Source organism: Drosophila elegans, unplaced genomic scaffold, assembly GCF_018152505.1.
Source record: "Drosophila elegans isolate 14027-0461.03 unplaced genomic scaffold, ASM1815250v1 contig_476, whole genome shotgun sequence".
NCBI lineage: Eukaryota > Metazoa > Arthropoda > Insecta > Diptera > Drosophilidae > Drosophila > Drosophila elegans.
Window position 1 is genome coordinate 12,371,948 of NW_024545863.1, and position 22,955 is coordinate 12,394,902.

Below are 22,955 nucleotides of genomic sequence, written 5' to 3' on the forward strand. Positions count from 1 at the left end.
TAAACAGCTGCACCAGGGATGCATTTGGTAGAACGATAGTTCGACTATCGATGGATCGATAAGTGATAAATATTTAATTTTAATTTAAATTTATATTTTAAGAAATTTGTAACACAATACTTAAATTAACTACAAATTTACAATAAACCTTTAAGTTTTGTGAATTATCACCTATTAATTTTTTACTAAAAAGCAGCATACCCTTGTCCCATGCGATAGTATCGCTTGGAAACTATCTTCACTGACCTGCTACGTTTACAATCAAATTTCTTTAATACTTTGGCTATTGATTTATAAGTCTTGTACGCTAATATATATTGTATTACAAGTGCGAGCTTGTTGTTTTTTGAATCGGAGGATTCTTTTCGTGTACTTGTTTTGTTTTGCGTGAGTATTTTGGCCGTCGCCAGCACGAAAGGTGTCACGACTAACTGTCAAATCCGTGACGTGGCCTGGGCAACCGATTTTTCCAATTGGCAGAGGACTTACTTTGGTTTTTCCCTTTTAAATAGTATATTTAAGTGTTGCGGCGATGACCACCTACGAGGAGTTCATCCAGCAGAACGAGGACCGCGACGGGGTGCGTCTGACGTGGAATGTGTGGCCCTCGAGTCGCATTGACGCCAGTCGGCTGGTTGTGCCCCTCGCCTGTCTTTACCAACCGCTAAAGGAGCGCCCCGACCTGCCGCCCATCCAATATGAGCCGGTCCTTTGCACCCGTAGCAACTGCAGGGCCATCCTGAATCCCCTGTGCCAGGTCGACTACCGGGCCAAGTTGTGGGTGTGCAACTTTTGCTTCCAGCGCAACCCGGTGAGTAATGGTGATCTTTAGACTCTCTTCGGTAATGGATAACACCCTGCCTTTCAGTTTCCCCCTCAATATGCGGCCATCTCGGAGCAGCACCAGCCGGCGGAGTTGATTCCAGGATTCAGTACCATTGAGTACACCATTACCCGGGCCCCCACCATGCCGCCAGTATTCATTTTCCTGGTCGACACCTGCATGGATGAGGAGGAGCTGGATGCTCTGAAGGATTCATTACAAATGTCGCTGAGTCTGCTGCCGCCCAACGCACTCGTGGGCCTCATTACCTTCGGCAAGATGATACAGGTGCACGAGCTGGGTGCCGAAGGCTGCTCTAAGAGCTATGTGTTCCGGGGCACCAAGGATTTAACCGCCAAGCAGGTGCAAGACATGCTCGGAATCGGGCGCGGAGCGGCTCCGGGGCCGCAGCAACAGCAACAGCTGCCTGGCCAGCCGGCTGGAGCGGCGGCCCCAGTGCCGCCCGCCCATCGCTTCCTGCAGCCGATCGGCCAGTGCGACGCGGCTCTGGGCGATCTGCTCAGCGAACTGCAGCGCGACCCATGGCCGGTGCCGCAGGGCAAGCGCTACCTGCGCTCCACGGGCGCCGCTCTGTCCATTGCGGTGGGTTTGCTGGAGTGCACCTACCCGAATACGGGTGGACGCATCATGACCTTCGTGGGTGGCCCTTGCTCCCAGGGCCCCGGCCAGGTGGTCGACGACGAGCTGAAGCACCCGATCCGTTCGCATCACGACATCCACAAGGACAACGTGCGATTCATGAAGAAAGCTATCAAGCACTACGATGCTTTGGCCTTAAGAGCGGCCACCAATGGGCATAGTGTTGACATATACTCGTGCGCCCTGGATCAAACCGGCCTGCTGGAGATGAAACAGCTGTGCAACTCAACTGGCGGACACATGGTCATGGGTGATTCTTTTAACTCGTCGCTTTTTAAGCAGACATTCCAGCGTGTGTTCGCACGTGACGGTCGCAACGATTTGAAAATGGCCTTCAATGCCACGCTGGAGGTGAAGTGCTCGCGCGAGCTAAAGATCTCCGGTGGGATCGGCTCGTGTGTGTCGCTGAATGTGAAGAGCCCGTCGGTGTCGGATGTGGAGATCGGCATGGGCAACACGGTGCAGTGGAAGCTGTGCACGCTTAACCCCAGCTCTACGGTGGCCTACTTCTTTGAAGTGGTCAACCAGCATGCAGCCCCCATTCCGCAGGGCGGGCGTGGTTGCATACAGTTTATTACGCAGTACCAGCACCCAAGTGGTCAGCGGCGGATCCGGGTCACCACACTGGCTAGAAAGTGAGTACGGCGGAGTTTGCCGTGACCTTAAACGTTAACTAAATTTGACATTTTTGGATATATAGTTGGGCGGACGCCACCTCGAACGTGCACCACATCAGCGCCGGCTTTGACCAGGAGGCTGCCGCAGTGCTAATGGCCCGTATGGTCGTTTATCGTGCGGAGACGGACGAAGGACCCGACATTCTGCGCTGGGTCGATCGTCAGTTAATTCGTCTGGTAAGTGCATACATTATATATTCCTAAAGTTGTAGGTCATCCTAATTTAAAAAAAAAAGTTATTCATATTTTATTTACACCTTTTCGGTATAGGAACGTTTCCGATTATATATTCCTTATATTATAGATAATCTTAATTTTAATAAAAAAAAGTTATTTATATTTTATTTACACCTTTTTTCGGTATAGGAACGTTTCCGATTTCAGTTACTTACTATTTTACTAACTTTATATATATAACTAATTTATTTTTGAGGAATTGAAACATAATGTGCACACATTTTATTTTAGTGGTGGTGAATGTAAAATAAACTCAGTTTATCAGTTATCATTAATTAAAGTTTCAATTTTTACACTTTTTTTAGTTAAAATAATTTGTAAGTCTACAGTTTAAAACATTATATGTAGAAGATTTTATTACTCTGCATTCAAAATGAAATAACAATTGTTGAAATTATACTTCTTAACTAACACTATCTGAAACTGAAATGTATATTTTCTAATTTTGTCTCCGTTTTGCAGTGCCAAAAGTTCGGCGAGTACTCAAAGGACGATCCCAACAGCTTCCGGCTGTCGCAGAACTTTAGCCTGTTCCCGCAATTCATGTACCACCTCCGCCGTTCGCAGTTCCTGCAGGTCTTCAACAACTCGCCCGACGAGACCACATTCTACCGACACATGCTGATGCGCGAGGACCTCACCCAATCGCTGATCATGATCCAGCCGATCCTCTACAGCTACTCGTTCAACGGCCCGCCAGAGCCGGTCCTCCTCGATACGGCCTCGATCCAGGCGGATCGCATACTGCTGATGGACACCTTCTTCCAGATTCTGATCTATCACGGCGAGACAATCGCCCAATGGAGAGCCCTTAAATACCAGGATATGCCTGAATACGAAAACTTTAAGCAGCTGCTTCAAGCGCCGGTGGACGATGCCCAGGAGATCCTTCAGACGCGCTTCCCCATGCCCCGCTACATCGACACGGAGCACGGTGGATCCCAAGCACGCTTCCTGCTCTCCAAGGTTAATCCATCGCAGACGCACAACAACATGTACGCGTACGGACAGGTGAGTTTCGTAGCCAACCCCATTGGCTGGCCACATTTGATCGATCTTTGCAGCGCGCTCCTAATCGACATCGAAAACTCAATCGAAATCTCAATCTCGTTTTATGTTGGTTTTGTTCCTTTCATTGTGTAATCCGTATCCGTATCCGTAACCGCTCCCCTGTCATGCGCAGCCGCCTATTGGTCAAGCCACGGTAGTACACTTTTGTTCAACATTCAGCACTTAAGATGGAATAGGTTGACTTTTGCACAACTTTTTGTAGGGGTGGAATAAAATCTGGATTTCGACAGTTCGATGAAGTTTGACCTTAAAAGCTATATGTCTAAACTAGAATTTTTATTTTTTTAATTCGACTGACAAAAAAAGTAAAAGTTATCAGCATTTTTATAAATTATAAAATTTATTTTAGACTATAGTCTTTGAAAAAAGTGTTCAAAACTGTTTAAAGATTTTATTTTGTTCCTACATATTTTACTATGTTTTGTAAACATTCGTATAAGTGTGCCTATTCTATATTTTAGAATATTTGTAAGTTGCTTTTGGTGTTGGATTTTTCTCGGTGTTTGTGCGCCTCGCTCATTTCCCTCCACCCCTTTTGCCACAATCCCACCCCCACCCATCGTTTGACTAATTCTCTTGCCATTATCTATACAGGATGGCGGTGCTCCAGTGCTCACGGATGACGTCTCGCTGCAGCTCTTCATGGAGCACCTCAAGAAGCTGGCCGTTTCCACCACTACATAAATCGAGTAAAGCTCTGGATTTAGCTGCATTGTTCCCCGGATGGCGCTGTTCCGCTAACTCTTGGAACTTTTGGCGTAGGCAATGCAATCACAGACATACACCCACTTATTCCACTTGATCGTCTGAAAACACAATAAACTATTCAAATTATGTTCAACAAATTATGTGACACTCCGCTTGGCTTTTATTCAGAAGCAGCTAAACACAAAATGCAATTAGAAATTACGTTCAGCGGAATGAGTTTGCTATTGACAAAACAAGGTTTTAACAAAAAGAAAACTGTGTTCCTTCCTCTATAACAATTACTAATACAACTTAAGCCGGAGTGTTTCTGAAACATATGACGATTTTAAAACAATAATTTGATGGTTAAATTTTATCTATGAGTTAACCATTAGTTTTTCAAGTTTGAAGGAATCTTAGAAAATGTATAAGCCAAGCAATGATTTATCACATTTTTTTAAATAGAAAGCATTATAAAGCCTTTATAAAACGCTTTGAGACGCTTTTTCCATTATATTAAGAGTTTTAGACATTTCATAAACACACCAAGTTCATTTTTATAAGCCCCTACACTACTGTTTTAAAATCATCAGAGGTTTCAGTAACACAACGGTATGCCTCTCGACTGACTCCAACCTAAACTATTTGGTAAACACTGACTAAGAACCCTGCTCTTTCATAGTGACTCCTGACTCTAACTTAGTTAAGAAACCGTATGGACATCTTCTGGTCCACGTCAGTGCGGTCCAGGGCCTTGCAGAAGTCCTCGAATGAGATCTTGCCTTGGCAGCACAGATCTGCCTCTAGGATCGTCCTTTCCGCAATGCTCACCAGCTGGTCCTGGCTTATGTTTGCCCCCACCATCATGTGCAGAATGGACAGCAGCTCGTCTCGGCTGATCACACCATCATCATCCAGATCGTACATCTTGAAGGCGAACTTCAGCTTCTCCTCGCGACTGTTCAGTTTGCTCTGCTTGTTGTCCCTCAACGGTCGAAAGTGGGCCAGAACATTCATGAACTGCCGAAAGTTAACCCTATCGTCGTTGCTCTCGGCGAAGAATGAGTGCACTATCCGCTCGCATAGCGGATTGATGGCAAGCTCCGGTATCCTCATCAGATCCTCCCGGGACAGAGTTCCGCAGTCGTTGCGATCCAACGAGGTGAATCGCGAGTACAGCCTCTCAATTTGGTTGGGTGTGACTGTTCAAAAATTAAATTCAGATTTCTTTATTATTGTTTTTGTTTTCAGTTACTCATTACAAGTGCAATTATTTAGCTATCAAATTTCAAACAATGTTAAGATTAAAGTATTTTAAGAACAATTAATGTAAAATTTTTCTTAACCCACTGGATACATTTTGTTTGCCCCTCGACAATGGATCATATTTACTGTGTGCCAAAGAGTCCAAGCACATTCCGAATTAGTTGTTATAAAATCTGCCTGATAAGGGCGAACACCTTATCAGCTTCAGCTGATACTAGCTGGTCGAACATTGGATACAAGTTCCAATGCGGTGGCAATTTCAATTGTGCGGGCTTATCGCGGCCGGAATATTGAAATTACACGGTCTTGAACACTAGATAATTGCCAACCAATATCGTGGATAGGCGCCGACTTTTGCCCCCGTCTTGCCATAGCCACCGGTGACGTCATATGGGAAGTGCAGGTGCAGTTGAAATGCAAATCGGTTTTTGCTGGAAAATGTCTGTGCATATGCATACAGCTTGCATAAGGCGGCCCACAGATCGTTCAGATGCAGTTCGGCATAGCTTTAAACGGTTTTTTTTATGAACACGTATTGAGTTTAGTTCTTTATGGAAATGACGAATCCGATTCATTTGAACAATCAATGTTTTTGGCCAACAGGCCCAGGCCCAAAAGCTCTTAGCACTCCAGTGCGATGTTTTTGCTTGCTTTGCCCATGGAATATTTATTTATATCGAAGTGCGTATTGGTTTTAGAATGGCGGGTTATATGTTTCGGGGAGCAAGGGCCAAGGTTTCAACATCCCAGTATATCGTACTCACAGCCAGTTTCCTCCTGGATTTGCGCGATCTCCTCGTTGCGCAGGAAAAGCGACGATTTATTGCCCATGGTGACGGTTGTTTTTGTGCGCTGATCAATTTGTTTAAACTTTCAACAATCGCAGACGAACATTGAATGGCATTGAATTTGGATCAGAAGTCAGATTTGTGTACAGTCTGATTGCGTGTGGAATAGCGGAAAAATGTCGAAAACTGTGTTGTGAAAAAATACTAAACGGCTTGGCGATAGTTGGAGTTAGAGATGGACTTTTCCAAGTCACGCAATTATACATTACAAGGTGTTAAATAAATAATACACTTGAGAATGTTATAATAATCAAGAAAAAACGATAAATAAATAATAACATGTGGATAGTGTAAGAAATCTTTTATAATCTCGTTGTTCTAGGGAAAAAATTAATTTTCAATCTTGAAAACAAAAATGAAAATTCAAGAGGCTGCACTTAAAGTATTTGTCGTGCAATAAAACCATCGTGATTCGCGAATCGTGAATTCGACAACCCGTCTCCCATCCCTATTAGCATTTGGGAAAGAAAAACGTAAACATTCGCTTTACCGGATTGCAATCGCAGCAATGGACAAGTTAAATTCGACTCTGACAGCCGTGAAGAACCTGCGATTCAATGTGAGGCAGTGTTTCGAGCACCTGGCCGACGGAACCGATGGCGAGGGCGGAGAGGATAGCCGGAATAAGTTCGTGCACGATTTCCAGGAGAGATTCGGAGCCATTAACTCGCAAATGCGGTGAGCAAACGAAAGATCGTATTTAAACGAACTTCAACTACCCTATAAACCATTGACAGTGAGGTGGAGCAGCTAATAAATGGGCTGCAGGTGCCGCCAACGGCATATTCGCTGGGTAATACGGCATACCTGGCCCAGGAGACTTCCCAGGACCGGCAGGCGCTATACCCCCAATTGGTGAACAGCTACAAGTGGGTCGACAAGGTGCACGACCACAGTTTCCTGGCTTTCAACAATCTCAACCAGAACACGCTAAGGCGCTCCTACAACTACTGCTCCCAGAAGCGACAGCGACTGCCATTCTCCTCCTTCAACAATGACCCAGAGTAAGTGTCAAGAACTATTAAATGTTATGATTCTTTTTACTTACATAGTTTAAAGATTAAAGCATAAAAAGGCAAGTCACGAATTCTTAAGGATATATGTATATGGTAATCGTCCATGCTTTGTCCATCACGGCCCAAATTATAGTTAATAACCGCAACAAAATTCGTAAAAGTTATAACTTAATTTGTTTTTTAATTTATTTTAATGTACTTTGATTTGGATTACTATTCTAGAACTACGGCTTTATATTTATTAAGCTCAAACGGAACGATCGTGAAATTCATCTTTCTTCTTGTTATAAAAATCCTTACCAACTTTATTTTTATTTGTCCCCCAGCCACATAGACAAGTTACTGAGTGAGATCAACACCCCACCGCACACCTCGTACCGAATATTCCGTCCCTTTGGCACAAACGCGGTGGCCATCGTGACCATTAGCAATGTAATGAAGGCGGCCATCGTGTTCAAAGGAGTGCTCATAGAGTGGGTGACCGTAAAGGGATTCGACGAGCCTCTGGAGCACGACGACCTTTGGGCAGAGTCGCGATACGAGGTGTTTCGCAAGGTGCAGGAGCACGCCCACTCCGCCATGCTGCACTTCTTCTCGCCCACGCTGCCCGATTTGGCGGTGAAAAGCTATGTGACCTGGCTGAACAGCCACATCAAACTGTTCCTGGAGCCCTGCAAGCGGTGCGGGAAATTCGTGGTTCATGGACTGCCTCCAACTTGGCGGGACTTGCGAACCCTCGAACCTTTCCACGAAGAGTGCAGAAATTGCTGAAGATTTTATTAAAATATAACACTGTTAGTTGTAACTTGTATACTTCATTTATTTCAAAAAACAAAAAATTATATGTACTTTGAATGCATGCGGGCGGATTTTGAGAAATCGCCGCGCTCGACTGAATAACTACAACGGTTTAATGCGTTTTTAATGGCCAACCAGGGCAGTCGTTGCCCGCTTCGATTCCGGCCACTGCGTTTGCACGCCGCGCTGCAGGCACAGTCGCTCGAAGTTGGCGCGCAGCGTGGCGCGAAGCTGCTCCCGCTTTTGCTGCACCTGCTCCCGGTGGCACTTGAAGGCCAGAACCACCTCCTGTGGAATGTAATAGCTCTCCTCGTCTTTTTCGTCGTATTCATCGAAGTCGTCCTGCAATGTGAATTGGTTAGAATGTGGTTAGCATAACTATGTCGTATAATAATAATTACTATTAGAAAATTATCAGCCCTTATACAGTCATAAGCTATACACAAATAAACAATTTTGATCGTAATGTTGTATAAGATAATCTAACACAATACTGCACAGTTGAAAAATTAATGACTTGGAAGGTATTTTAAAATTAAATTTATCTTTTAATAGAAAGAAAATCCTTTGCTAAAGGCTCATTTTAATTGTTTTAAATCCCCACATTATCTCAAAGATCCCTTTACCATAACTCACCCACATCTGCAACAATGAAAACTGCGACTGATGGCCGTAGAACAGTAGGTCAGAGACGTAGCTGTTTCGGGCGGCTAAGCCGTCTGAATCCTCGTCGTGGCCGTCGTGATTACACAGTCCGTCCGAGCAAGACACCTCCGAGCCCTCCGGCGAGTCGGCGGGTGATGTGGGATCGCTGCCGTAGCCGGAATCGCGCACATCCTGCTCGCACGGGCAGTTGGGCATTGGGGCCATGCACTCTACGCACTTATCGCCGCCGCCGACCGCCTTGACGACGCTCGACGAGATGCAGCTGTCCACGTCCAGGTGATCGTGATCGTCGTCCAGAGGTTGGATGCTACCCAAAGGCTGCACCTGCTTCCGGTTGTCAGCCTTCTGGGAAGCTGCTGGCTTCTGCTTCTTTTTCTTCGCTTGTTTCTTCGGTTTCGATTTCGTTGGCTTGGACGTGGGCTCTGGTTCCGGCTCCGGGTGTGGTGCCTCTATGACAATGCCATCATCCGCACCTGGATCGCTTAGTTCCACATGCTGCTCCTGAGTCTCCTCCTCCTCTTCCTGATCTAGCTCCGCCTTCTCCAACTCCTGCTCCTCCTCATCGTCAGACTCCTCGTTGGCCTCTGTATTCTCGCATAGTCGGTGCAGCATGTTCTTCTTCTCGTCCTTCTTCTTCTTCTTCTTGAGCTTCTTCTGCTCCCGCTTGATCTGCTTGGCCCGCTCTGCTCGGCTGATCTCCTGGTAGAGCAGCTCCAGGTTGCTGATTCCCTGCTTCTGCTCCACGAACGTGTCGAAGCTGCGACAGAGGGCGTGGACACCCACAGCGGCCAGCACCTGGCAGGCGCGCTCCTCCTCCCGCAGACTCACGTAGATGCGTCGGAGTCGTTCATACATAATCATGCCCACGCAGGTCAGCACCTCTTCCTGAGCGATCTCCAACGTCTTGGCGTGACGCTCACGTAGCTTCGAGTAGCTGCCGTTAACCTCCGGCTCGGCGCGCTTGATTAGTGCGTCCAGGAACTCTATCTTGTTGGTGCTCACGTGGATGTGCTGGTCGGGCACGCACTTGCGGATATGGGCATACAGCTGGGCCGCGTAACCCTTCTCCTTGGCCGACACCTCACCAATGAGTATTTTGTAGGCGCGCTCGATCTGAAACAAAAAAATAAAAAATTGTCAATATATTAAATGATAATGATATTTATTATTTAAATGTACAACAATCAAATTACAGTGAGTTAACCCATTTTAATCGTTCATTAGTAGTCATTTCTGCTTAAATTTAAAAAATATATATATACAATATCTTTAAAAAGCAAAAAACAAAATTATAATGAGAAAAACAAAAATGATGGGAAAAAACTTTAAAACTACGAGACTTTAAAAATGAATATGTTGGCTTATAATATAAATATAGCAACATTTTATTTGGACTAGTCACCCAAATGTCCTGTGTGAAAGAGATTTCCCGGTATTTTTATGCCTATGATCCATTTTGGTTTCCTATTCCGTCTCCCGTCCGTAACTAGTTCAATATTTTGGGTCTTACCTTTGTCCGGCAGCCGGAGCAGAACTTGTGCTTCTTCAGGTAGTTCTCGAGCACGTCGTGCAGTTCCTTGGTCTCGATGATGGTCAGCTCATTGCGGCAATTGCTCTTCATTGCGGACCACACCTCGCGCCACGTCTCCGAAAAGGGTTTGGCGCGGAAGGCGTCTAACGAGTGGAGGACACAGCGCGTCTTGTTTCGCAGTTTGTTGTCCAGCAGGTTGTTGAGCACCTCGTGATGCCGATAGAGCAGCGTGCCCAGGGCCTGCGGGGTCTTCAGTTTCTCCTCGACAATGCCCAGTGTGGCTGAGGGGCGCAGCTCCAGTGGATCAAGCGTTCGGTGTCCTGACTCGGTTAGTTGGTGGAACAGCCGCTCCACACGTCGCCGGCAACCCACGCATTGGACACACTGGTTGAGGACCATCATGAAGCTTTCGCTATCGATCTCCAGCGACTGCCGGCGCTCGGCCTCTGTAAGAAGTTTGAATTTGCGCGAGAACTCCTCCAGGTCGCGTCCGCGGATCATCGGACTGTCGATCACCAGTCCTTTGCTGTTCAGGTCCATGAGCATCTGCAAAAAATGGAAACAGTTAGGGTGGGTTTACACTAGAAAGCGTATAGAGAATCGTGGCTCGATTAGCATCATTATGTAGACAATACCTTGGGCCTATTTGTAAACTATACATTGGTTTAACAGTAGTTGTTAAAATTATTAACTTACATCCTTTGTACGTATTAAGAATTCCTCATAGATTATTATGCTTAAACTATACAATTTAAAAATGACTTGATTTCCTTGATCTAGGCATTTAAATGAATTTAATGCGTCCATTGTTATTTCAAAACCATTAATAGATTTTTGCTAAACCCCATAATGCTGATTTTTGGGCCAACAAAAACACTAGCTTAGCGTTATTGCGCTTCCATCGATATCGATACCTCAGCGAGCAAGTGTGCAGGCGATTAGAGAGTTTTGGACCGGAGAATCGAATCGAAAAGATCAGCTTAAGAGAGGGCGACGGGGAGTGGGAGTGCATACAAACAGGTTATTGTTGTTGCACTTTCCAGCAACATGGCGGCTGCAGCCGGAGAGAGGCTGAAAGGGAGTTGTGGGTGGCAGGTGCAGAATCACAGCTCAAGTTCAATTAATAAACGCACAATTACACAGCAGACCGAACGCACACAATGCCATCCGCTACTTACACATAACAATCCGCCGTGTTATGAAAGTTTTTGGACCAAGTGCACGCACACACGCACACTAATCGCGTGTGTGTGTGTGGGTTCTGCTGGCAGTCATTTTCTTTGGATGGCCGTACATATAGCGGAAATCGGTGCGGATATATGCTCACCATTAACTTATCGCCAGCCACCAGGGGCAAATTCCTGCGTCCAACGTAACCGGAGTCGTCGTCGTCCGTGTTGTAAACCTTTGTGAGTCTGGCCATTATGAATATTCGACTACGAGAGCCAGCGACAAGGCAAGGCAAAATTTCAGGCACTTTGCGACACAGACACACTTTTCTCCAGAGGTCCAGGCGTGGGAAACGGGGATCAACGGAATATGCCAGCAGCGCACGGATCAACAAACTGTGTTGACGACTATCTCCACTCTCCACAAAGTTCGAGTGTTTGGTGAACGCTCTAAAATCAGCTACAAATATATTTTCTATGTCAAACACGTAGTGGGCAAGTCGGTCCGGTCGCCATTAAAACGGAGTAGGGTTGACAGCACATTCAAAGGTGGCACTGAACTATCGATATCTCAACTATCGATAGTGCACACTGCTTTCCTCTAAAAATATTAAGGGGACTCACGGAACATCAGAGCGATGATTCGGCCAAACTAGATTTAATATATTTAGATTGTTCCTACTTTGTACATTTTTTGCCGACATGAGAGGCCAGCGCTACCTGCCTAAGTAGACTGGTAATACAAAAAAAAAATTTGTTGTACTATTGAGGATTCTTGATTATTATAATCAAAATTTGAACACAATTAATCATTGAGAAACAACCAAAATCACAGTTATTTTCAACAATCGCCCTAATGTTTTAATCGACTTCGATAACATAGAATGCTAAGCCATTTATCGCAGTTGGCACACGCTGGTGTCCGCGTTTCGCCGTGAACTCCAAAAATTCGCGTTGTTCGGCAAAAGTTACAAATAATTTTCAACGCGACAAGTTGCAGACTAGATCGGTTTTATTTCATCTTAGCCTTAGCATTTTGCCAACCACCACTACACCCATGCCCGAGCTCTAGGAAAGCGAGTAAGTAGGGCCCTGAATGTGAAAAACGGCCAACTAACCCGCTCATTACGCCTACAACTGTGTGTGTCTGTGTGCGGGCGAAGAAAATTCATTGCAGCCAAGCGCGAAAAACGCGGAGCCAAGCAGTCAGCCACCATGGACGTGTCGCAGCCGCCGCCGCAGCTCCTAACCGCGCCCTCGGCGCTGGCCACCAACTTCACATCGCTCCCGCCGCCAAACATGGGCGGCCAGCACTTCCGCCACTACCATCCACATCACGGTTCCAACAAGCACGGTTACAACCAGTTCAAGCCCTTCATGCCCGGCGGCTTCCAGCGGCCATTCGGGATGTCACAGGACGACTTCGACGGCAAGCGGCTGCGCAAGAGTGTGATGCGAAAGACTGTGGACTACAACGCGTCCATCATTAAGGCGCTGGAGGTGATTCATTGGGTTCCATTCTAGCTATGAAGATCAATCTCCGCAGATCTACAGCGAAACGTACAATAACTTGGATCTTGGGGACTTATTAACCACAGTTTGAGCTAAATACTTACACAAGCATCTAGTTTCTTCCATAGGAAGGTCTAGATATCTTTAACTTTTTATTATTAGATTTTTAAGGGAAATCTTTAAAGACACAACTACCTGTACAAGGAGTAAACAAAAAGTTTATTGATGATAATCATTTCATGATCGCCGAGCAGGAGGAAATTCATTATCTATATTACCCAAATAACAAAGCATTTTTAGGCTTTTTTAGTGGTTTGCCATTTTCGGCTTTGATCTATACAGATTAGATATTTTTTAATTTCAGCAAGAACTTCTAGGTTGTTTTATTACTGAAATGTATGATTTATTATAATAAGTCTGCAACTCTTTAAAATACTAGTCCCCCAGGATGCATTGTTTATTATAAAATGAAATAGGGAATATAATTTTATTTATTTTTTTGTAAGTTAGTTTGATAGTTTTAAATAACAAAGAAATGAAAATTCAACAGTGAAAATTTTGGGTTCTTCCATCATATATGTACCATAAAAAGTCAGTTAAATACCCAAACTAAACTGCTGAATATTGGGCCATATATTTGTGTTAAAACCGACTTAACAAAAAAAACAATATTAGTATTACAAAAATCTATTAAACTTAATGTAAACGAACCCTATTCTGACAATTGTCAGACGTTTCTGGGTCACCTCTGATTATTATTCTATGTGCAAAACGATATTAAGTAAAACAACATTACAGCAAAATTCGAGGTTTCAGAAAATGCATAACTTTAGAATAATTAATTAATGAATCATAATTTATTGATTTTCATCACCTTTTTTATTAACAAGAATATTATTTTGATGATTTCCAACAGAACCGCCTGTTCCAGCGCGATCATCGGGACCGCTTGGCCCTGCAGCCTGACAGCATTTATGTGCCCCATATGCTGCCGCCCTCCGCTTACCTGGACAACCCGTCAAATGCGGTGACGACAAGATTTGTGAAGACTGCCACGAACAAAATGCGCTGTCCCATTTTCACGCTGGCCTGGACGCCGGAGGGCAGGCGCTTGGTCACCGGGGCCAGTTCTGGCGAATTCACGCTCTGGAACGGACTGACCTTCAACTTCGAGACCATTCTACAGGTGGGTTACCGTCGGCAGATCCTGTGGGATCACAACTAATCGGTAGTATCATTAAAACAGGCCCACGACATTTCGGTGCGAACGATGGTGTGGTCGCACAACGACAGCTGGATGGTGACCGGCGACCATGGCGGCTATGTTAAGTACTGGCAGTCCAACATGAACAACGTGAAGATGTACCAGGCGCACAAGGAGGCGATTAGGGGAATAAGGTATAGCCATTTAATTGTAATTGTCGACTGTATTTACCATTTTGTAGCCGCTGACGCAAGCCAACCAAGTCAAAACCAAAGCCAGAATCGCGTTGCTCCTTCCATAGTTTCTTTCGTTTGGGTCGCTTGGGCAGTTTTGGGGTATTTTTTTTGTTTCGCGATCAGCTTAGTGGATCGGTTCCTTTCAGGGCTGTTGCAATTACATATCAATAAAGCCGTCAAATCTGCAACATGCCAACCAGTTATCAGTTTCGCGCTATTTTCCAGCCTGCAATTGGCCACTTAACCACTTTTAACATCTCCATTAGAACAAAAAGTCTGAAATATGTTGTAAGCCTCGAACTCTTCTGTGATATATCAATAAAGATGAAAAGAAATAAAAACACTGAAAGTGAAATGATATAAATGCAATGCTGCGCAAAAAGCTGACAATAAAAGCAAATTACTAAGAACAAAAAGAAACCACTGCACAATTTTATTTTCGCGGCCACAACATCAACAATAAAATAAATGCAATGCGTTGCACTGATTGTTCCACAATTCGGGGGTTCGAGTGTTTTCTTTCTCAAGCATGGCGATAATTCTTGGCGATTGGGTAATCCGTCTTGCGAGATATTAGTTAATTCTGCAACAGCAACACCTCATTTTACCGCAAATAAATAAATAAAATTAAAAAAGAGTTGTGCTGATAAAATGTACTTTTCTCAACAAAAATATTTAAACTAATATTTTCTACTTATTTTGTGATTTTTTTAATAGGGACTTATCATTATTTAATAAATTAAACATTTTCTTTTGGTTCAACAACACATTTGTGACAAAGGAAAATAAAATGTTGCCTAAAATGTATCTATTTCCGATTAAATTTATTATAATTTTAATTGTTTTACATTGTACTTTAAGATTTCTTAAAGGACGACCCTGAATAACCAATATTAAGTATTTTCATCTAGTACTTTAAAAGAAGTGATATGAATTAGCCGGCGATTATATCTGTATCATTCTCTATCATCGTCCACACTCATAATCATCTTTCAATTCGTGTTTTTGTTATGTTCTAACCATTCTCCAATGCAATTCACCAAACGCAGTTTCAGTCCCACGGACAGCAAGTTTGTTAGCGGCAGCGACGACGGAACTCTGAGGATTTGGGACTTCATGCGCTGCCAGGAGGAGCGAGTGCTACGAGGTGAGATCTACATTCTAGAAGATCATCCAAACACAGAGCCACCAGAGGCTTTCTAACCTATTTTAACTAGGACACGGAGCAGACGTCAAGTGTGTGCACTGGCATCCGCAAAAGGGAATGATCGTCAGCGGGAGCAAGGACAACCAGCAGCCCATTAAAATCTGGGATCCCAAGAGCGGAATCGCTCTGGCCACTCTGTGAGTATCCGTATTTTAATAAATAAATTCCTATCTTTACCTTTAATGAGTGTAACAGTGTAACACATAAATAAATGCATTTTCGGGAATTTAACACGATAGAATGTTTTGAAATTTAGGGTTTTTTTTACAACAATATTGAAATTAAAGGAGTTTAGTGGTGTCTTCAGAGATGCAAAAAAAAAAACATAACAAAAAAATTCAAAAAGGTTATTAAAGTACTAATAAAATTTTTGAAAGAAATCAAAAATTTCCAAAAGGCCGTACTTCTAATAATAAGATTTGTTTTTCAGGGTACCCAAATTTTTGTTTTTTGTAAGCCAGCTGACAATATTCAAACAATAAAAAATCCCTAAGTGATTATATAGTAAATATGTATGTTCATTTAACAACACTAATTTTTAATTTGAAGTCTGTCACTGCTTGTTGAGTTATGATGTCAGAAATATTGATAAATTTAATTTCAAGATCAAACTAATCTTCATTTTAAAAATCACTAAAAAATCGATTTTTAGAAACTGTCATACCTTTAGTAACATACTCATAATGCATGTTTAATACAACATAATGTGTTTTGTCCCATTGTTTTCTTTATATTACTTTCAAACCCGAATATTTTAATATAAGTAATATTTTCTATGTTGTTTTAAACAGACATGCTCACAAATCCACGGTGATGGACTTGAAATGGAATGACAATGGCAACTGGCTGGTCACCGCCTCCAGGGATCACCTGCTCAAGCTCTTCGACATTCGCAACCTGCGGGAGGAGGTGCAGGTTTTCCGTGGCCACAAGAAGGAGGCCAGCTCAGTGTCGTGGCATCCCATACACGAGGGTCTATTTTGCTCTGGCGGCTCCGATGGCTCCATTTTGTTCTGGAATGTTGGGTGGGTTTTTTTAAAATCCATGATTAAAAGTTTTGTGAGTCAATGGGTTTCTTTTCGTGCAGCACCGACAAGGAGATTGGCTGTGTGGAGACGGCACATGACAGCATTGTGTGGACGCTGGCCTGGCATCCGCTGGGTCACATTCTGTGCTCCGGATCCAATGATCACACCATCAAGTTCTGGACGAGAAACCGTCCGGGAGATCTGATGAGAGACAAATATAATCTGAACACATTGCCCGCCAGCTTGGCTGCTTTGGATGAGTGTGAATATGGTAGGTTACGTCGCTCATTTTATATCGTTAAATGTCCTGATCGACTAATTTATCTGCCCAACTTTGCAAACAGATGACGCTATCATACCCGGAATGGGTCCCGAGGACCGGGTTGAGTTTACCGAAAGCTTAACGGCCGACAAGGGCTTCATTCCTGGCCTGGATTTGGATCCGAGCAGAGCGCTGAACGATCGCGACCGAGAGAAGAAGGTTCCCTACAGCAAACCCATACCGCGAAACTTCCAGGTGAACTGGGCTGGTCCCCGGCGAGCGGACGATCCCAGTGTGCTCAGCATCCACGACGAACTGGCCGCCCGCGAGGCCAAGGACTCGACCAGTGGACTGAACCACCAGCAGATCAGCGAGAATACCATGGAGGGCATCCTGGCTAGCGGCATGCTCAATGGCCTCGATCCCCAGACAATTGTTGGGGTGCTGGTGTACAATCGATTCATTCGCGTCCATCCGGACTCCAGACTGATGGCTGCCATTCGCCAGGGCACCGAGTTCCTCAACAAGTACATCGATGCCGGTAAGCTGGAAGAGCTCAATGATGTGGTTCCAGTGCGGGAGCGCTCGCGATCCGTTTCACCCACGGTGGAGGCACGTGGCGAGGTGGTTTCACCGCCCACCAAGAAGTCCCGCTTCGAGCCGCGCCAGCACAACGCTCAGCTGGTCTGCGTCCGGGAACTGTTGCAGCTCAAGAAGCCATTCGTGCAATCGCTGGTCACGGCGAAAGCCCAGCAGCCCAGCACAGAGTTTGTGGACGAACCGCCACTAGAGCAGCGGGAGAGGGAGCGCGAACGGGAACGGGAACGAGACGGTGACCGCGACAGGGAGAGGCAGGGCGATCGGGATCGCGGCCGTGAACGCGAAAGGGACCAATCGGGGGGCAGACCCAATCCCTGGGCTTCCAATGCCCCCTGGTCAAACAATGGCAATTCCGGCGGCAATGCGCCCAATGGCTTTGGCAACAATGGCGCAGATGGCTTCAACGATCGGGAACGAGACTTCCAAAAGAGCGGGAATAACGGAGGAGGAGGTGGTGGCCAGCGTCGTCGGCGTGGCAACAATAATTCCGGCTCTGGTGGTAACGGAGGAGGAGGTGGTGGCGGCGGAGGAGGCGGTGGCAGAAATCGCGGACGCAACAACAACAGGCGCTACTAACCGCCATCCCACCAACACACACACACACACACACACACACCCAATTTACACATTCTTCAGTTTAAGCCATTTCTATGTCGTTGACTCAATCTCTTTTGCAACCCTTGCTTTTTAATGCTAAAATCGATTTATATTGTTTTAACGAAAAGAAAATCAGATTGTAACATAGTATACATATATTGTGTGATTTACTTATTGGGAAAGGTTGGAAGTGTTAACTATTATTTGAAATGGTTTTAAGAACCTGAATTATCTGTGGAAATACTTTTTATGACCATGCCTGGTTCATATTGCAGACTGATTTTCGATTGTCCGAAGACAACTTTAAGAATTTTCGTTACCGGCCAACCTAAAGCAAAGGAAATGAAGCGATAAATATCAGAGTTATATAGTTTGTATTACAAGAACATTAATATCGAGAAGTAAAATCCATCAAAAAACATTACATCAACTACTTGTGGTGGCTTGAGACCATGATAGGGCAGTTACTATAAAAATGTGGTTTTAACTTTTTACTAGATTAAAAACTATGGTAATTTCACGATCGAGTTAGCTTAAACTCATTTGGTTTGGGAAAACTGAACTGGATTTATGTTTTTACAACTTTGATATCTTTATTTTCAAAACTCTTACTAACAGCTAAACTAGTATATATATTTCAGGCAGCCAGTGAATTGCGGCGACTGCCGCGCTTGCTGCTGCTGCTTCGTCGTCTTTCGTCGGTCTCCTGTGTCGGTTGGGTGGTGTCCATGTGGTTGCTATTGTGGCTGTTGGTGCGCGGCTGTCTGAAGTTCTCCCTGATTTCTCGCTCCTCCTCGCGCATCCGGTTCTTGGTGTGCTGTTCGATGGTGCGCTGTATTTTCTCGGCAGAGGCCACCAGCTTGTCCGTCTCCAGTTTCACGTCCTTTGGTGTGTGGCTGCGACTTTTGCTGTAACTACGACTGCTGCGATTGCGGGTCCGGTGATCGCGGCGCGAACTGGAGCGTCTGCGAGAATGGGAGCGGGAACGCGACCGTGAATAGCTGGTGGATCGGGATCGGCGCGTGGATGCCAGCTTCCGGTTCTTGCGCTGGGATGGCGTCTTACTGCGGCTGCGCGAAGATCTGCTGTGACTTCGCCTGCAACAAGTTTAAAGTTCGCAATTATGTGTGTGTTTATTTGCAGCCAATCCTACATCTTTACTTTATTTTAAATAGGAAACAGCTATCAGATAGACTCGTGATGTAAATTTGAGAAAGAACTAATTTGCAGCTTGTTTTGAAAAAGTCGCGATTATATGATCTTTTACGATGGGAATATTATTATATAATAACTTTTCCTATTTAGCAATAAAAACAGCTGTTCCTTTTTTCTTATAAAAATATATATCATTATTTACCTTGATCTTGATGAGTAAGATGACTTTCGATAGTGGGAGCGACTGCGTGACTTTGAGCGCCTAGAACGACAAACAATCCTAAACATTTTTTTATATAACATTCTAGTTGAAATCAATGCCTCACTTACCGACGTCCCCGTGAACGACTTCGACTCCTTGAATACGAAGATGAAGAGCGCGAGCGGTTTCTGAATATAGAAAAATATAAATTTATTAAAATGCCAATACCCTTATGACTCGATTCTTACCTTCCTCGCGATGACCTGTGGTAGTAGCCATTATCGCCCTCGTCCCCGTAGCGATCGTGCTTTGAGTTGTAATAGGAGTCATACCCGGAACGACTGCCTCTTATCCCCATGCCACGACCCCTTCCTCGGCCGCGGGGACGCGGAGCAAAGCCGCGATAATTGCTGGAGACGGGAAACGGAGCGGGCGGACGATACAGTGCTCCGGGAAACACACCTGGCAGGCCGTATCCGAACATGGAGAGGGACTGCATCCATTCGCTAGCCGCCTCGGCACTGTAGGGACCGGCACCTGGCACAGCGCCAGCGGCCATTGCGGCCACCGCTTTTAACGGGTTCAATGTTGGATTGACGTCGCCGGAGATCGCCGCCTTGGTGTCCACAGTGCCATTGCCCATCTTGTGTCTTTTACTTGCCGACCCATCGTCATCACTGCTTGCGTCCATTGGCGCAGCACTGGTTTTGGATTTGCTCTTCAGGAGTCCCATTAGTGGAGTATTGCTTTTGATTTCCTGGACGATTTTTCGCTGATCACAAACAAGCTTTTCTGTAGCAGCCTTGTACTTTTCCACAAGTCTCCCACGTTGGATATCTTTGACTTCATCTTGTTTAGCCCGTCGGTTTTTGTCCTTTTGCTTCAGCTGTAATAGAGATTATAAAATTATAAATTTTCGCTACAGGTACTTGTTGTAAGTTTTAACAACTAAATTGCAAAAAAAAAAAATGGGTTTGAGCTTGGAAAAGTATTCAAGACTAATTTTAGTTTATCACTACTAATTTTAAAAACGGTTTAAGCCTGTACGATGCATTTTAGGTACCCCAATCCATGTCTAACAAATGTTGGCAAGTTCAATTTGTTCAGGTATATACAAAATACACTTAAATATATTTCCATGTTACCATGTTCAACAAATTAATTAAAACATTTTAAATTTCAATAAAGAATTATTTTAATTAGCTTTTCATTGTGGTTTTAAAAAGAGCTGACATACTTATAGCGATAATTAGTCCTCAAGAACTGTATGTGTGCCTTATATAAAGAAAATGTTTAAGACATTTACCTACTAAAGTTACATTTATTATAATAAATATTTATTGTGTTTACCTGTATCCGCTCGAATAGCTTTTCTAAGGTGCGAATGCTCTCCAGCTTGCGTTGTGCTATCATCAGCTTGCGCTCCTCGATGCGTATTTTTTGCGAGATCTCCAACTGGCCGCGCTCCTGAATCTTTTTTAGATGCTTTTCTTTCCGCTTTTCTTCGCGTTCACGCTGCTTTTCCGCTTCCGCAATTTTCAACTCTTCTTGTTTTTGCCTGTAATTTTTGTTGCAATTTTGCGGGTTTTTGTTTTGCTTTTGATATATTTGTTATGCATAATAAATATTTGTTAACTGTTCGTCTAGAAGATACAGAGAACGATTGGCTAAAGGCTCGCCTCGCCCAGCGGCCGCCAGGTGAGAAGCATAAAGATATAAATATGAAATGACCAAATATGAAAACAGTAATATAGCAGGCAAAGGTAAACGCGATACATAGCACAAACCAAAAGGTAAGGTACAAAATTAAAAAAAGGAACTGAAATCGTTTATACAAAATTTCACTTTAGTTCTAGTTTAGAAATTTTGAATAACTCTTTTAAAAATAAATCCCAATTGCTATGTGATTACTGTTTTCGGTTACCGGCCCAAAACAATGATCAAACCTTTCGCGTTCCAGTTGTTCTTCCTGTTGCTTTTTCAGCTTTTCCCGCTCCTCATCCTCGGCTTGGGCTTTCGCGATGCACTTCTTCCTCATGCGTTCTCGGCGCTGAATGTGTGAGTCGCTGAGGTGCTTATGCTTGTCGAAAGTGACACAAATGTTAATGGCCTGGGTTTTATCCACGAACTTGCGGACCAACTTGGTGCCCCTGAACTCGTCCATGGCACGCACAAAGCTGGAGTACTCCTCGAACTGGACATATCTGCAAAAGCAATGTCAAAAACAATTCAAACAGGTATATGGTAGTTAATTGAATGTTTAAAACATACGCTTCGAAGAGAACATCCTGCTCGAAACTGAACGTTCGCATGCCGTTGATGTCCGCCTGCATGCTTTTTCGGTACGGATCACAGATGGGGATGTCCACCATCTTGACGCGTCCGTACTTCTCGAAGATGCGCTTGAATATACTCTCGCTGGGCTTCACATGCTCTTCGTGCTCCGAGTGCCGCGGACAAAACCAGCGCATTGGCAGGTGGCTCAGGTGAATTGTGTCCGGTCGTTCGCCCGCCTTCATTTCGTCCATGTTTCGAGCATCCCGGAAGTAGGAATCCCAGTCGTGTCGCGTTGGAAATTCATCCTTTTGCTCGGTGCATCGCACTCGGAACGATTCACTGAAGCCGGAGAGGCGCAGAGAGATCCCGTCCAGTCGTTGGATGGCCGGGCGGAGACGTTTGCGCTCATCCAGCTCGGCTTCCAATCGGATGGTGTTTACTGTGCTCTTGGAGACCTGATGGCAAGTACTGGTTATAAGTGGATTGTTGCCAAATATTTAATACGCTCGGTATCGAACACTTACTCTGAGCAGCAGAAACTTGTCCGGTTTGAGCTCGGCACTCAGTTTGTCCATTATCTCCAGGTTGGATACGGATTTGCCGGACTTGATCGACGGAAGCGACACGGAGATTTGCATTTTGGCCAGCGGCTTGAGATACAAGCTGTGCGGCAGGTAAAGAGGCGTGCAGTCGGCCACATTTTCTATGCTCTGGATGTTGGTCATTTGGAAAAGGTGTGGTTTTTCGATTTTTGGATTCGACACAGTACAATGTAATGAGGCAAAATACAGAAAGTAATATTTGTGTTTCTTTTACCAGTAAACAAACTAAACCTATACCTAGAAACTAAGGTGTAATCTCAAGAAAAACGCCCAGGAAAATGCTAAAGAAAAATGCCGCCCGTGCCCCTTGTTAATGTGTTTCATGAGTGTGTTTGTTGGCGAGTGTGTCTGAAGCAGGGGAAAAATCTGTTTTTTGGGCGTCCGTATCTGCTTGTTTGGGATTTTGGGCCACCTTAACCTACGATCCCGTAAATTGCTACATAAGTATAATAAATTTGTGACTTTTTGTGTGTGTTTGCTGCACTATTTGCTAAAAAGAAAAAATTTTCGGATTATTTTATTTGCACTTTTCGCTAGAGATGGCAGACGTTCGATAACATTTTTCACCAGTTAGAAACTGATATTTTTTATTTTGAATGATAAACACTATAGACCTAAAATATA

At 44.4% G+C, this 22,955-nt stretch overlaps 6 protein-coding genes across 8 annotated transcripts; 3 read left to right on the forward strand and 3 right to left on the reverse strand.

The window, feature by feature from the left end:
• Window positions 1-229: 229 nt before the first annotated feature.
• Window positions 230-4,313, forward strand: LOC108148314 (protein transport protein Sec23A). Of its 2 annotated transcripts, XM_017275302.2 has the most exons (7): window positions 230-387; window positions 513-811; window positions 869-2,118; window positions 2,184-2,337; window positions 2,860-3,408; window positions 3,581-3,601; window positions 4,063-4,313. In XM_017275302.2, the coding sequence occupies exons 2-7, from the start codon at window positions 533-535 to the stop codon at window positions 4,150-4,152; spliced, it is 2,343 nt and encodes a 780-aa protein (XP_017130791.1). In that variant the 5' UTR covers window positions 230-387; window positions 513-532; the 3' UTR covers window positions 4,153-4,313. The 2 variants fall into 2 exon arrangements, with proteins under 2 accessions (XP_017130791.1, XP_017130793.1); XM_017275304.2 differs by lacking the exons at window positions 230-387; window positions 3,581-3,601 and having other exon boundaries at window positions 424-811.
• Window positions 4,314-6,368, reverse strand: LOC108148315 (calcineurin B homologous protein 1). Its single transcript, XM_017275305.2, has 2 exons — window positions 6,186-6,368; window positions 4,314-5,357 (listed from the first exon to the last, which is right to left on the reverse strand). Exons 1-2 carry the CDS (start codon window positions 6,250-6,252, stop codon window positions 4,855-4,857), a joined length of 570 nt encoding a protein of 189 aa, XP_017130794.1. The 5' UTR covers window positions 6,253-6,368; the 3' UTR covers window positions 4,314-4,854.
• A 339-nt stretch (window positions 6,369-6,707) lies between these two features.
• Window positions 6,708-8,185, forward strand: LOC108148349 (mediator of RNA polymerase II transcription subunit 27). Its single transcript, XM_017275364.2, has 3 exons — window positions 6,708-6,947; window positions 7,007-7,273; window positions 7,612-8,185. Exons 1-3 carry the CDS (start codon window positions 6,778-6,780, stop codon window positions 8,054-8,056), a joined length of 882 nt encoding a protein of 293 aa, XP_017130853.1. The 5' UTR covers window positions 6,708-6,777; the 3' UTR covers window positions 8,057-8,185.
• Window positions 8,088-11,979, reverse strand: LOC108148348 (gametogenetin-binding protein 2-like). The gene is made up of 4 exons (XM_017275363.2): window positions 11,608-11,979; window positions 10,260-10,826; window positions 8,720-9,862; window positions 8,088-8,425 (listed from the first exon to the last, which is right to left on the reverse strand). Exons 1-4 carry the CDS (start codon window positions 11,701-11,703, stop codon window positions 8,207-8,209), a joined length of 2,025 nt encoding a protein of 674 aa, XP_017130852.1. The 5' UTR covers window positions 11,704-11,979; the 3' UTR covers window positions 8,088-8,206.
• A 365-nt stretch (window positions 11,980-12,344) lies between these two features.
• LOC108148266 (pre-mRNA 3' end processing protein WDR33) lies at window positions 12,345-18,245 on the forward strand. The gene is made up of 9 exons (XM_017275218.2): window positions 12,345-12,529; window positions 12,613-12,949; window positions 13,878-14,147; window positions 14,208-14,359; window positions 15,451-15,548; window positions 15,619-15,745; window positions 16,400-16,633; window positions 16,696-16,907; window positions 16,981-18,245. Exons 2-9 carry the CDS (start codon window positions 12,665-12,667, stop codon window positions 18,072-18,074), a joined length of 2,472 nt encoding a protein of 823 aa, XP_017130707.1. The 5' UTR covers window positions 12,345-12,529; window positions 12,613-12,664; the 3' UTR covers window positions 18,075-18,245.
• A 417-nt stretch (window positions 18,246-18,662) lies between these two features.
• Window positions 18,663-22,874, reverse strand: LOC108148267 (A-kinase anchor protein 17A). Of its 2 annotated transcripts, none has more exons than XM_017275220.2 (8): window positions 22,254-22,874; window positions 21,724-22,184; window positions 21,399-21,656; window positions 20,803-21,010; window positions 19,701-20,338; window positions 19,581-19,640; window positions 19,453-19,512; window positions 18,663-19,192 (listed from the first exon to the last, which is right to left on the reverse strand). In XM_017275220.2, exons 1-8 carry the CDS (start codon window positions 22,452-22,454, stop codon window positions 18,733-18,735), a joined length of 2,346 nt encoding a protein of 781 aa, XP_017130709.1. In that variant the 5' UTR covers window positions 22,455-22,874; the 3' UTR covers window positions 18,663-18,732. The 2 variants fall into 2 exon arrangements, with proteins under 2 accessions (XP_017130709.1, XP_017130708.1); XM_017275219.2 differs by having other exon boundaries at window positions 19,453-19,530.
• Window positions 22,875-22,955: the final 81 nt, after the last annotated feature.